The following is a 13576-nucleotide window of genomic DNA, read 5'->3' on the forward strand; positions in this document are numbered from 1 at the left end:
GACGAAGGTAGAACGCTTCAGACCGTTCAACTTCGAGTCAAACGTGGAATAAGATCTCTGCCATTGGTTGAATTGCAATTATACTTCTCTCCTCCTCGACCGGCAATGTTTACTTCTCCTGTCAGACATTATGGAACGAAGTATAAGCCTACAACGATTCAAGTACACGTTACCATGACATTCTGCATTTGTCTCCAATTGAGCTAGTTAGCCGTATTATTATCTACACACAACACCGTTTCAATATTAAAATGCAATCCTGTATGTTTATATATAACAGGCACATCTTTTGATTTTGCCAAAAATATACTCCCAATGTATAATAGGTACTATTCGATATGCCAATAGACTACGTAGTAGCTTCTCGCATGCAGGCCTAATTCTCATTTCATGACTGACCCATTTTAGAACTGCATGCAGTAAGTTAGGTTATGTACCACTGATAATGGTGTAAATAACTCATATTAAATACATATAACTTGGATCCTACACTTTTAATTGAACACTCACATCTTCTGGAGGACTTTGATCTTTCTCACTTTCTGCTGTCACAGTTTCATCCTCAGTTGTCATACTTTCTTTCTGTTCCGATATGGTCTGGCAATTAGTCCTTGGAGGACTTTCTTGATCGTTCTCACTTTCTGCTGTCACAGTTTCATCCCCAGTTGTCATACTTTCTTTCTGTTCCGACATGGTCTGGCAATTAGTCCTCACAATTCTGTGGGGAGAAAATATATCAGGATTATCCCATTTAAATAACTACCAGCCCAACAGTAAGACAATAATTAACTTTCCAATTTCGTAATACACTGATAGCCTTGGCACAATGGCGAATTTGTCAAAATACATGCACTGTAATTACACAGTTAATGTCCGAAATAATGTATACTAACTGTACGGTTCCAGTGAAAATTTTTCTTAGTTAACCAATGCGTAATTGTACAATTTGAAACATGCGTTTTCCACTAAACAAAGGCAATGGTCAACGCACCTCCTGATCAAAAACAAACACGAAATGACTCATTCAAATATGTATGACAAACTATAACTTGATTTTTTGAAAGATGGCACATGACAGTTAAGCGGCCGAGCTTGGAACTACAGTGCCATGTTGCCAAAATGAACTACCATGCTGCCAGCCAAAGACGTTGTAGTTATATATCTAGACACACAATTGGCGCTGGTGTCGTGTACAAATTTGAAACCTCTCGCGCAGGTTCGCGCGACACCATGTTTGGGGAGCATTCGGAGTTTAGAATATACCATTGAGTATATAGGCGTTTTCTTAGTGGATTTCCTCCTTCACTGTAATATAACTAAACTTATTTACGTATTTTCTAACGTATAATATAAAATAACAGAAGTAAATCTAAATGTTGTAACTAAGCATTCTTTTAAATATAAACGCCTTATGTTGCTCATAAATAGACTTAATAGTCTATTTCTATTTCCTATAACCGAATACATGGAATATTTTTACTTATGTTATTATATACGTTAGAAAATACGTAAATAATTTATTTAAATTATATTACAAAGAGATGAATGTCCGTTAAAAATGTCTATATACCCAACGGTATTATCCAAACACCTAACGCACTGTAATAATAATCCTCAGTGCTTTGAGAATCAGAGGCGATATGACTCTTCTACTGCAGACATTGATTGCAATTCCCTCATTCTTACATCATTGTCAATGACACAATATTGTCAAAATGTGATTGTATTCATTGCTGGCTTAGTTGTTAAATCATCAAGAAAAATATGGTGTAATAAATCTAAAGACTCAATTTATGGTACGTAGCCTACCACCAGTAAACAAAATCTCTTTTATTTTTTAACGAAAGAATAATGGGAGTCTTGTCATATCATCATCTGAGATTATAGAAATATGTCGCTTAAATGAAAGAGTGAATATACAGATGTTGACAGTTCAATGGCATATTACCATCCACTCTTACATCGTGTGAAAGCAATGTGCTCTAGAAGTAGAATACTTGTGCAATCTTTCTGTACTTATAGGAACATATTTTATAAAATGGATCCCAGATTCCTCCCGAGAACCATATTTTAAACTTGTTAAACTGACCATAAAAGTACATAAAGATCTACTGACGTAGCTCAATGGGCTAAGGACCGGTTGGAACTCTTTCGCGGATCGTTATGTACTAAATCCAGAGATGCTATAACTGTGATCATCTTTGCTAAGAACGGGGTGCTTATTATTATCGTTTTGCAGCAAATTCTAATTGCAGAAAATAGAATTTCGATCATTTTCTACAAAAAGATGACAAAAAATATGGAAGGCAAGAATTCCGTTAATTCAATGTCGTGTACTGGGGGACTCTCATCTAAAAATAGTTATTTTTTTATTATTAATGTATTTACGTTATTTATTATACTCTTAAACAAAGCTGCATGTTGAAATTGTAATTAACTATTTCAATACCCACATAGTTTCCATTCCCTTTCTTTTTGGCGAAAATTTAAATTAAATCTCTAGTTTTATTATTCGTCTGTACTGTCACTTTTCATCTTTAACCTCACTGATGTGAACAGTCGATCTTGTCTTTCTTCAGTATTCAGGAGACGTTGGTGAGCTTATGCGCATGCGCGTCATACGTACTCTTCCGTACATGCCTCAATCCACGGACTATTTCTGACCGTTCCGAACCCGTGTCAATAGAGTTGGGCAACACGATTCTTTTTCAGAAGTCGATTCCAACGATTCAATCACACATTACGAATCGATTCTAACGATTCGTTCACGATTCTTCTCAGTCTGCGATTCCAACTATTCTTTTGAATCGTCAACGAGTTCACGATTCTTTCCAGTCTGCGATTCCAACTATTCTTTTGAATCGTCGCAAGACACTTTCCTTTGCAAACCACGCGTAGAACAAAAACGTTCTACATTTCTCTCATAGATGGCATAAGAGGCGAGACATTGGATTGTCTCTTTCTCATTGGCTGGAACCAAAGAGTTTGTAATACTTACTAGAGACACATACCCGTGAGTGGCAGGCAAGAAAAATGTCACAAATTGAATCGGCTAGCATCCGCCATTAAAGGGAGTGTTTGCGGCGCAAAATTCGAAAACAGTACCACAATACATTGATGTAGCCTGGTGATAGAGACACTTTTTTAAACATCTTTTACAAAGGCTGTAATATTTCAAGTGATCTATATTTCAGTGTTTTCATGCAAAGGAAGAGGAAGGTATATGGTGCTTAGGAAATATTTAGTGGTGAAATATGAAATCATAAAAATTCTGGAAGCAGATTTAAAATATAATGAGAATAAATTTTATCATAAAACAATCTATTCATTGTGTAGTTGATGACCACCAAGTTAGAGGTCAGTACAGACTTTTTAATACAATTAGTAGCGGTAATAGTAGGCCTAGAAGTAGTGGTAATAGTAGGCCTAGTAGTAGTGGTAATAGTAGGCCTAGTAGTAGTGGTAATAATAGACCTAGTAGTACCGGTAGTGGTAATAGTAGGCCTAGTATTAGTGGTAATAGTAGGCCTAGTTTTTGTAGTAATGGTAGGTCTAGTAGTAGTGGTAATAATAGGCCTAGTAGTAGTGGTAATAGTAGGCCTAGTATTAGTGGTAATAGTAGGCCTAGTTTTTGTGGTAATGGTAGGCCTAGTAGTAGTGGTAATAATAGGCCTAGTTTTGATGGTATTAGTAGGCCTAGTAGTAGTGAGATCTAGTTAGTAGTAGTGGTAATAATAGACCTAGTAGTAGTGGTAATAGTATGCCTAGTAGTAGTAGTCATAGTAGACCTAGTAGTAGTGGTAATAATAGGCCTAACTAGGCCATCAGCTATATTTTCACTAATTTCTTTGCATTTAATACAACCAAAAACTAGGAGTACATACTGTACAATACGGAAATTACATTATTAATTCATTTATTGTGAAACAAAAGAGTTTTAGACAGATATAGTCGGAGGATTTTCTTATGCACTCTGCTATTATAATCCACTGTAATATGATGGCACCTAACTGTTACAGACATTGTTGAAACCAACCTTGTAAACCTGATTAATTTGTTTCTGGAAAAACTTTATCCAAGAAATATTCCGACATTCTGTAAACACATTCAAAGGAGGAACTGCATTTGTAACATTCTTTCAAATATTAAGATATAAATGCTTTCCTGAGCATCCTACAATAATAGCTATGTTCGAACAATTATTTGCGGCGCAGTATTTAACCATTTTCTAATTATTTCCCTTCAAGTGTACTTATATTTATTCGTACTCCTCAATAAGCACGAACTGCTCGCACTCCCGGCGAAGCATCAACTCCCTTTAATGGCGGCCGAACAGAGGTTCAATTTTGTACGCGAAACTAGCGCCGTTGGTGTCTCTAGTTATATATTACAAACTCTTTGGCTGGAACCATTCAGCATGACCTCCATTAGTCTACAAAATTACCCAAGATAATGTCTCTAAATTATAATTTATCAACCGAACCTTATTATGAAGTACATTTTTTGCATTACATCTCTATTTAACTATGCAAATTTCAGGTTTGTGTTCATTATTTTCCATACTTAACAAATGCAGTACATATTTTGATTTCACTCTCGCTCGGGAGCATTCGACACGGTTCGGATATGTCCGTTGACAGGTTACATCAAACAACGAATAGAATCGTGGGTTACGATACCATGCCGATTCCTAAACATTCTTTTGAATGACGATTCGTTACGATTCTTTTGAACGACTATTCGTTACGATTCTTTTGAACGACGATTCGTTACGATTCTTTTGAACGACGATTCGATAGAATCGTGGGTTACGATACCATGCCGATTCCTTAACATTCTTTTGAACGACGATTCGTTACGATTCTTTTGAACGACGATTCGTTGATACCACGAATCGATTCTTACGATTCTTTATTATTAGTCGTTCGAATGAACGATTCGTTCACGAATCGACCCAACTCTACGTGTCAAAAGCTTGTTGGAACGCCCGACTGCAGTACATGTTTCCGGTTCAGGACTGATTCGGATTGTGTTGGAACGCTTTTTCTGTACTGCGCATGCTCACGATGGTTACGGACGGTTCTTGACTGCTGTTGGAACGAACCTGGTATCAAGCACTGGCTCTGGCACTACGTTATTCAACTAGGATCGTTTTTGTATTGAATTTATGACACAGTAGCTTTTTAAGTAGGCAGTAGTGTCGTTAAGCCGGAAGTGAAGCCTCATATTATCGCCCGTTCTCGGTTGCGTAATCACAATCACCGCAGTCTCGCCCAGTGCGCGAGTACCTAACGTAGAGATGGCCGATATTTCACAAACCGATATTTTGTCACAGGTATTTTTTTTGTCACAGATGAACCTGTGACTGATGATGCGAAATATAATATCGCTACCGAAATCTGCTCCGTATTCAGTAGTCTGTGACTAAAATATCACTAGTGATCGATTCAGTACTCTTATCTCTTAGGAACAGGGAGTCTGTGACGTTCTCAGAACTTTCTCCTCTACGTCGTGGGTTTGCGCATGCGCATGATACAGTAACAGCAATCGGGCGGTGACATTTGATTATTTTTTCGTGATATTTTCTTCAATATTATTTTTTGCAAAGTGATGATTTGTTGCAAAGTTATTAGCGGCATTATAATAATATAATTATCAGTCTGAAATTTTTGTTTTCATAGTTAGTCTGTAGCCTATATATGTTTTATAAATATTTTATGCATTCTCCGAGATCTTTACATTTTCATATAACTGTGAATTCATATTAACTTATATGTATTTTCCACTCAATTTTTACGCAGTAGCAATATTTTTTCAGTTATGCTTTTAATTACAAACAGAATAGTTAAAGGAGCTTACAACATTATCTTAATAATGTCACTGAACGTTATGCTCTTCCGAACTTTCGAAGCATTTCTCAGAAGCCGACAACAGCACCTATAGTATTAAAACCGAACGAGACAAAACTGGCTAATTTGGTGGGCAACTTATTTGACTAAACTAACCTTGAGATAGTTTTCTTCGTATTCCCCTTATACACTTTGCATATACGAATCTGTGACAGGTCAGGTTTGGTTAGTTTAAGCTTTTATTATGCCTAGACCAAGCCCCTACAGTCTCGGCTGCGCGAAACGAGGAAACCGGGGCAAATTGAACGCTGCGCTTGCCGCCATGATGTTGGAGAGCAGACGCATAATAGCAGATCGTAGATCACGCAATTTGACGCTGTGATGATCTAAAATTGACAGATTATGGCCATTTTCGACGTTTAACGTAAAATTATGACGAAATAAACATATTCAAAGTTTCGTTGATATGCGTTAGAACATTAAAGAAAAGAAAATACGTACGCAGCAATTTGTAGAAAACATGCTCATACATCCATAAATAGGCCTACACAATACACATTATAGATTGTATAATTTTACGTTAATCAGCATATTGTTAGGTTTCAGAGAATCGAAAATTATATTAACATACATTACTCTTAGGTCACAAGACATAAATGTATGCACCTTGATTACACAAGTTCTTATTATAATCAAATTCTTAAGTGAAATAAATATGTGATTATCAGTATAGACCTGTTGTTAAGTTTTAGAGAATCGAAAATTATATTACCGGTACTTGTAGACCACAGGACATAGGTAATCTGGCAAAATATAATGTGCGAAGGTAGCCAAATTACATTGAATTCATTCTTCAATTTAATAAACGGAATGCTATCAATTATAAAACGTACTGGTACCTAATACATTGCAAACAATAGGTAACGTGAAGACCTAAAAACTAAACAATTACTTTATGCAAGATAAAAAACCACATAGACCTACTTTTTTGTGTGTGGATTTTTTTTACATATTGTATTGTTATTTTAAATAAATAAAATAGATATATTATCATTGCTTGCGGAGTGATGGTACATAATTTTTACGCACATATGTAATATCAATAAGATGCCATTCCTTGCTTTTGTTAATAAAATATATCCGGCAAAATGTAAAAGAGTTATTTATAGGTGAACTCTGAATCTTAAGTTCACAAAGAAGGCTTAGCTATTTATTTATTTACTTATTTATTTATTAGCTGTATATTTATTTATCCATATATGGATCTTGAATGAAAGTTTATTATCTTGCAGATAAATTCATCTACATAATAAAAACAAAAAGTTATCTTTCCACTAATGTTTTAACATTTGATGTGTAAGTCTAAATACAGTAATTCACTCAGTGGGATTTCTCTACAGTCTGATATACCTGTACTATCAACTAAGTATTCTTTATTGTCGTAAACTACTGATTGATTTTTAATGATATTGATATTGCAACAACAGAGATAATATTATATCGTACCTATTGCAAATGACTTGGAAAATTAAACAGGGATGGTATTATCGCCGCGCTCTCATGGTTAACATTCGGCAGGTCTTTGAAATTTAATTGTATTATTGTTTTAAATTTCTTTGTCGCCGCTCCATTCACTCGCCTCAATTTCAATAATGCAACCAATAAGCTGCTTCCATTATTAAATGACACTTACTTGTCTAATCCACGTGGACTAAAAACGAGGATACAATGTCTTGTGCTGAGGACGAACATTAAGGTATGTGATTAAAAATTAATATTAAAGAGTTATTATTAAGAGTTAAAAAAGCCAACGTACTCGTATATGAAATAATAATAATAATAATAATAATAATAATAATAATAATAATAATAATAATAATAATAATAATAATAATAACCATTTAACAATATAACAAACTAGTGCTTATTCTTATCGAGGAAGTAGACGTGACAAAGTGACGCTTAGAGTGAAACCTAGAGAGCAACAATCGGTCGGCAAAATTATGTTTTAAAAGCACACCGCACGTTATTGTAGATGCCGGCATGTTAAGCATGGGTCCGTGGCGATAATATGTCATCTTTCAAAATTATATTGCCATTACTTTCACACTGTTCACTAAAAACACCCGAGACAAAACAAAGTACGAGTATGACAATCGTGTTTACCGCTCTATTTCTACCAGTAGCATGGCGGCGTAAACATGCGCAGACAGGTTTCAATTTTGGACAGCACACCAGCGCTCTGTGTGAGTCTAGTATACTATATAACGTCTTTGGCCTAGACATATATGATCAACAACTAAACTAGCGTTGAGGTAGTTCTCTTCGTACTCCGCGCATACACCTTACATATACGAATCTGTGACAGATTAGGTTTGGTTAGTTTAGGCTTTGCTATGCCTTGCATATACGATCACCTGCATCTCCACAAAAAATCAAATTCAACGATTTTCATTTCCGATATCACCGAAACTACCTCAGCGCTAGTTTAACCCGATCAATTGCATTTCCACAAAAAATTCCTTAGAAATGCAATGATTTTCACGTCCGAAATTGCCAAAACTACTTCAGCGCTAGTTTCACCATCTTATTATAAATGATGTGATTACTTCAGATATCACCGAAACTACCTCAGCGCTAGTTTAATCCGAACAACTGCATCTCCACAAAAATTCCTTAGAAATGCAACGATTTTCAAGTCCGAAATCGCAAAAACTACTTCAGCGCTAGTTTTACCGTCTTATTATAAATGATGTAGTGATTACACGATTTAAATAATACTCCATTGATTACCAGTACCACTTTATCTTTTGTAAAATCCTATCTGAACTACTGTTTTGTTTCGTAATTATTTTCCAATGTTTTTCCGAATACTTATGTTTCGTTAATTTTTATTCTATGACTGAATATTATAATGTTAATGCACGATTTAAAATAATTATCCATTATATTATATACAATAAAAATGATCAATTTTTAAAACGATTAGGATAATCACATAACCTCAATTTCTCCATATCCAACTACATTTAAAAATGATCAATTGATTCAATATTTATAATATAACCTCTTGATACAAGAGGTTAACTTTTGACATTTATTTATTTATTAATGGTACATGTACATAATTTATTTGTTGGATTTTCCCATATAAATCACTGATGTGTGGCGCGTATAGAGAAATCGCATTCACATTTCATTGCTCTTCAATATTTCCTGCTAGTTTTTATCGGTGTGACAAAATATCGGTGTAATTCATGCATATTGTGCTTACTTATCGATATAAAATATCGGTGTGACAAAATCACAGATAAAAGTCACAGATATTTAATTGTCACAGTCACAGTTGTCACAGATACTTGAAAATATCGTTTAAGCTCATCTCTAACCTAACGTAGCCAAATGACTCCTTGATAGAGAACACGAGATTCTCTTGGTCCCAAGATTACCGATACTAGATCACTCTCGACAGCATCGGACGTCTAGACAGACGGCACTGTAGTACTGATAAAGGAAGCAATACCGCTCTAACCGTGCAGTTCTGTAGGAAGCATTGGCTTATACATTTCCTGGTCCTTTAAATATACATCATGTCGTAGCTCCTATAATACTTAATCAATCGCGCTGTAATTTTTTGGATTGATAGCTCAATGTTTAAGGAAAGCATAGAAAAAAGATCGAACTGAAAATCTTTTTTGGAAAGTGAGAAAAAAATATTAACTTCGATCGAGATTGATCTGTTCAGAATAGACATTTACATCTTCACCTTGGTAAGCGGCAAACTTTTTTTGTTTTTCACGTTAGATAAAGGTCAAAGCGAGAGAAATGTTGAGAAAGGATGGAAATTACATTTAAAAGTGATGGCCACTCAAAATCTTTACTGGTTCTCGAATAACGGCGAGTTAAGCTGTTGGCGCAGGACTCATGACTCAAACGTTTGTTCCGCAAAATTTGTACGGAACCCTTCAACGCATAAAAACCCGTTATTGTATGGATGGTATTAAATGGCATTTTATATAAATATTTAAAGAAAATAATCTGCCCTCAATGAGGGTGACCATAAAGATCCAGAATAAAAGCACTACAGAATTATTTAGAAAGACAGGGATTGTTTAGTAAAAAATTCAGAGAAATGCAAACCCAACACAATCATCAATGGCCAAAATATAAATGGTAATGTAATATTTGGATTGAATCCTTAAGAATATCCAACAACATTTTTTTAATTTCAAAAATCGGAGTCCGAGTGCTTTTAAAATATCACATGTGAATTTAGGGTGTGTGCCACGTGCACCAAACAAAAGATCAGAAACACTCCACTGACTAGTGGGAATGTTATATTTCTCACTTAGATAAGGGATGCAGGACTCATAAATGGATTTCTTCTCATCAACGTGTTGTGCCTGCAGGGCATCCCTCTCGAACGGATTGTACGATCAACGACTAATCCCTTAGATTGAGTCCTGTGGATGGCTACAATATCTGCTCTTCTGTTCGAATCTAAGGATGAAACGCAGTGGATCTCCTCCTATACTTCCCATCCACGACGCTTGAGGACATCAGCAATACCGGTCCTGGCCTTATGGTGTCGATTGTTGCGCAGCAGCTCCGTTTTTCGACAGAATCCCAACACGTGACCAAGAGTTTCCATCTCGTTGCAGCCAGGATGGTGACAACGGGTTGTGTTGAAACTTCTGCTGGGCACAGATCTAACCGCAGATAGATTGCTGGACATTTTAATTGCATTAATGTATTCTGAAATTGATAAATTTGCTTTTGATGACATCCAGGAATTTGCCTTGGGGCACTCAGAATACAAGATAACACCTTTGCCCTTATGAGGTAATTTACACCATGATTCAAAACTTCTGTTTCGCAAGATCTCCCTCGATTGTCGACCTTTAGTGTTGGGAGCAATAGAAGACTTATTGATGTTTACTCTACGTAGACTCAGTTGCTGTTCAAGGTGCAGGTTCCTTACAAAGTTAAGATGCATATCATTAATACGGTGAAGACGATTACAGATGGTGTAACGTTGAATGCTGGCCTCCCACTCTGCACAAAGAATTCCCAAACCTCGGACTTTTTTACTTGCATATAACATTGAATTTTGTGTACCATCGGGCAGCATCATAATTTCCTTCACAGCACTTCTAATAATTTTGTCAAGATCTCGTAAGAATGTATCTGATAACTGAGGTAATGGAGCACATTGTAGAGGGAAAATCAAACCAGGCCATAAATATTCGTTTATGATTTTTAATATATAACATGAGGCTGGCCTTCCATCTAGGCCAGTGGTACTCATTACGTGGCCCGCGGCCACTTGCGGCTCTCAGAAACATTTATTGTGGCCCCTGAACTAATAGGCCTATTACTATTATTTTTATTATATATATATATATATATATATATATATATATATATATATATATATATATATATAATTTCTGTAATAATGTGCAACTGGAGAAAACTTTGGTTACCCTGCATCATTACTGCCAATGAAGATTTTCAACTATTAGCTACTTGTTTTCTTTATAAAGGGATAGAGTCATGATGTCCCACGTGCTTATTATGTGTTGATATAATAATGGGTTGTAAACATGTTTATCTTAATATATATTGCAATAGCATGCATTGAAAATTTGATAAGAAGTGTCCAGAATATTCTCATCCAAGAACAGAAGGCTGAAAATATTAAAAATGTCCCAGATGTCTGAATAGAAATCAATGTATTCCACTGTACATAAAAACGAACTAAAATCAAAGCATAGCATCACGTAGCAGAAATTAAGTCATTTACAGGTGCGGAGATTGTTAAAGGAGTGCCTTTCAGTTGTAGGCCTATGTGACACTTTATTTTCTAAATTTGGAAATTACTAACAGATTACAGATTAAATAACAATTCAACCTTCTCGTGCTATTGATGTGATTTTGCAGAAGAGTAGCAAAGTTCGCCCTTAAATTTCAGAAACACCACTCACAGACTATTATTATTATTATTATTATTATTATTATTATTATTATTATTATTAAATAACTCATAATAATAATAATAATAATAATAATAATAATAATAATAATAATAATAATAATAATAATAAATCCACGTATTTGGTTAAGCTTCAGTGCATTGTGGCTCTCAGAAAATAACCATTTCTCAATGTTGGCTCTTCAATAATCGCCAGTGAGTACCACTGATCTAGGCGGTTCGGGTTCACACCCTGGTCATGTCTGGATGGAATTTGTTGTGGATAAAATACACGTTGCAAATGGTTTTCCTCGGGTTACTGCCGTTTCTCTCATTCATCCCACCAATACACTCCACACTCATTTCATTTATCATCTGTAATAGTCAAAAAGAGGCTGGAATGATATCCAGGAGTAGTGCGGATTTCCGATGCTTATCTAGGTTGTAAGAGCTTGAAGCTCCTGGCCAGGAGTTTGGGCTTGTTAGTAGATTATGGGACCTTGCCTGCAAGGTACAAGAAGGATGGCGTGCTTGTCAGCGTCGATACATGGATGCCACCCGGGCCATCTTTCGGACTTATTGCTAGACAATCATCGCATATAGGGAATACAATGGGCTGTCCTGATCATGTCAACAATCTCCTGATGATTCGAAATAGTGCATTACACCATTAACGGTACAATAATAACTCTAAAAATAAAGTAGCGTATTATGCCATTCCTAAATATTCAAGTATAGAGCTGTAGCATCAGTTTGTTTTGTAACATTTAAATTTATTTTAATGGTAGAATTCTAATGCTTAATTTATTTGCTTCTCTATTCTGAGCCCCAACATTTCTCTTCCTATTATTAATGCTATTTAAAAGTAAAAGTCAATTACACTATCTCAGATTATTTAATTTTATAATATTTTCTTTTATAATGATGTAATTTGAAAGCTTAATTTCTCTATTATGAGTTTTAACATTTATGTTCCTATTATTAATGATTTTAATGGCCCATTGCAACATTTCAAATTGTTTCGTTTTGTAACATTTAATTTTGTAATATAAATCGAAAGCTTAATTCCTCTATTGTGAGTTCTAACTTTTATATTTCTATTAGCCTAATAATGGCTTTTAATTTGTCAGTTATACTACCTCAAATTATTTTATTTTGTAACATTTAATTTTGTAGCAACATAATTGGTCTTTTATGAGTTATAATATTTCTATTTCTATTTAATAATGATTATTAATGATTTTTAATTGCCAGTTATACTACCTCAGATTATTTCATTTTGTAGTATTTAATTTTGTAATGACATAATTTGAAACCATAATTTGTCTTTTATGAGTTCTAACATTTATATTCCTATTATTAATGATTTACTATCTCAAATATTATCTCAAATTATTTCATTTTGTAATATTTAATTTTGTAATGACATAATTTGAAGTCATAATTTATCTTTTATGAGTTCTAACATTTAAATTCCTATTATTAATGATTTTAAATTGCTAGTTATACTATCTCACTTTATTTCATTTTGTAACGTTTTATTTCATGTGAAAAAAAAAATGGAATACTTTGCTTGTCTACTATGCGTCCTATAATTAATTTTTTATTGCCAATATTCTAGTATCTCAATTTATTTTTTATGTCATTTTATTTCATAATGATGAAATTCGAGTGCTTAATTACTCTATTATGCGTTCTAACATATTATTTTGCCGTATTAATTATTATTTTATTGTCAATCATACTAACTCAA

At 34.5% G+C, this 13576-nt stretch overlaps 1 protein-coding gene across 2 annotated transcripts in view; it reads right to left on the minus strand.

Moving 5' to 3' along the window:
* Positions 1 to 1130, minus strand: part of LOC138700065 (myosin heavy chain, clone 203-like) — a 44220-nt gene extending 43090 nt beyond the window's left edge. Inside the window, exons 1-2 of one of the 2 annotated variants that reach the window (XM_069826370.1) lie at positions 992 to 1130; positions 511 to 718 (exon numbers count right to left, since the gene is read on the minus strand). In XM_069826370.1, the coding sequence (XP_069682471.1) occupies positions 511 to 693 (183 nt within the window). In that variant the 5' untranslated portion in view covers positions 694 to 718; positions 992 to 1130. Of the gene's footprint in view, positions 1 to 510; positions 719 to 893 lie in introns of both variants that reach the window. The other variant, XM_069826369.1, reaches the window with a different exon arrangement.
* Positions 1131 to 13576: the final 12446 nt, after the last annotated feature.

Source organism: Periplaneta americana, chromosome 5 (genome assembly GCF_040183065.1).
Source record: "Periplaneta americana isolate PAMFEO1 chromosome 5, P.americana_PAMFEO1_priV1, whole genome shotgun sequence".
NCBI classification, from domain to species: domain Eukaryota; kingdom Metazoa; phylum Arthropoda; class Insecta; order Blattodea; family Blattidae; genus Periplaneta; species Periplaneta americana.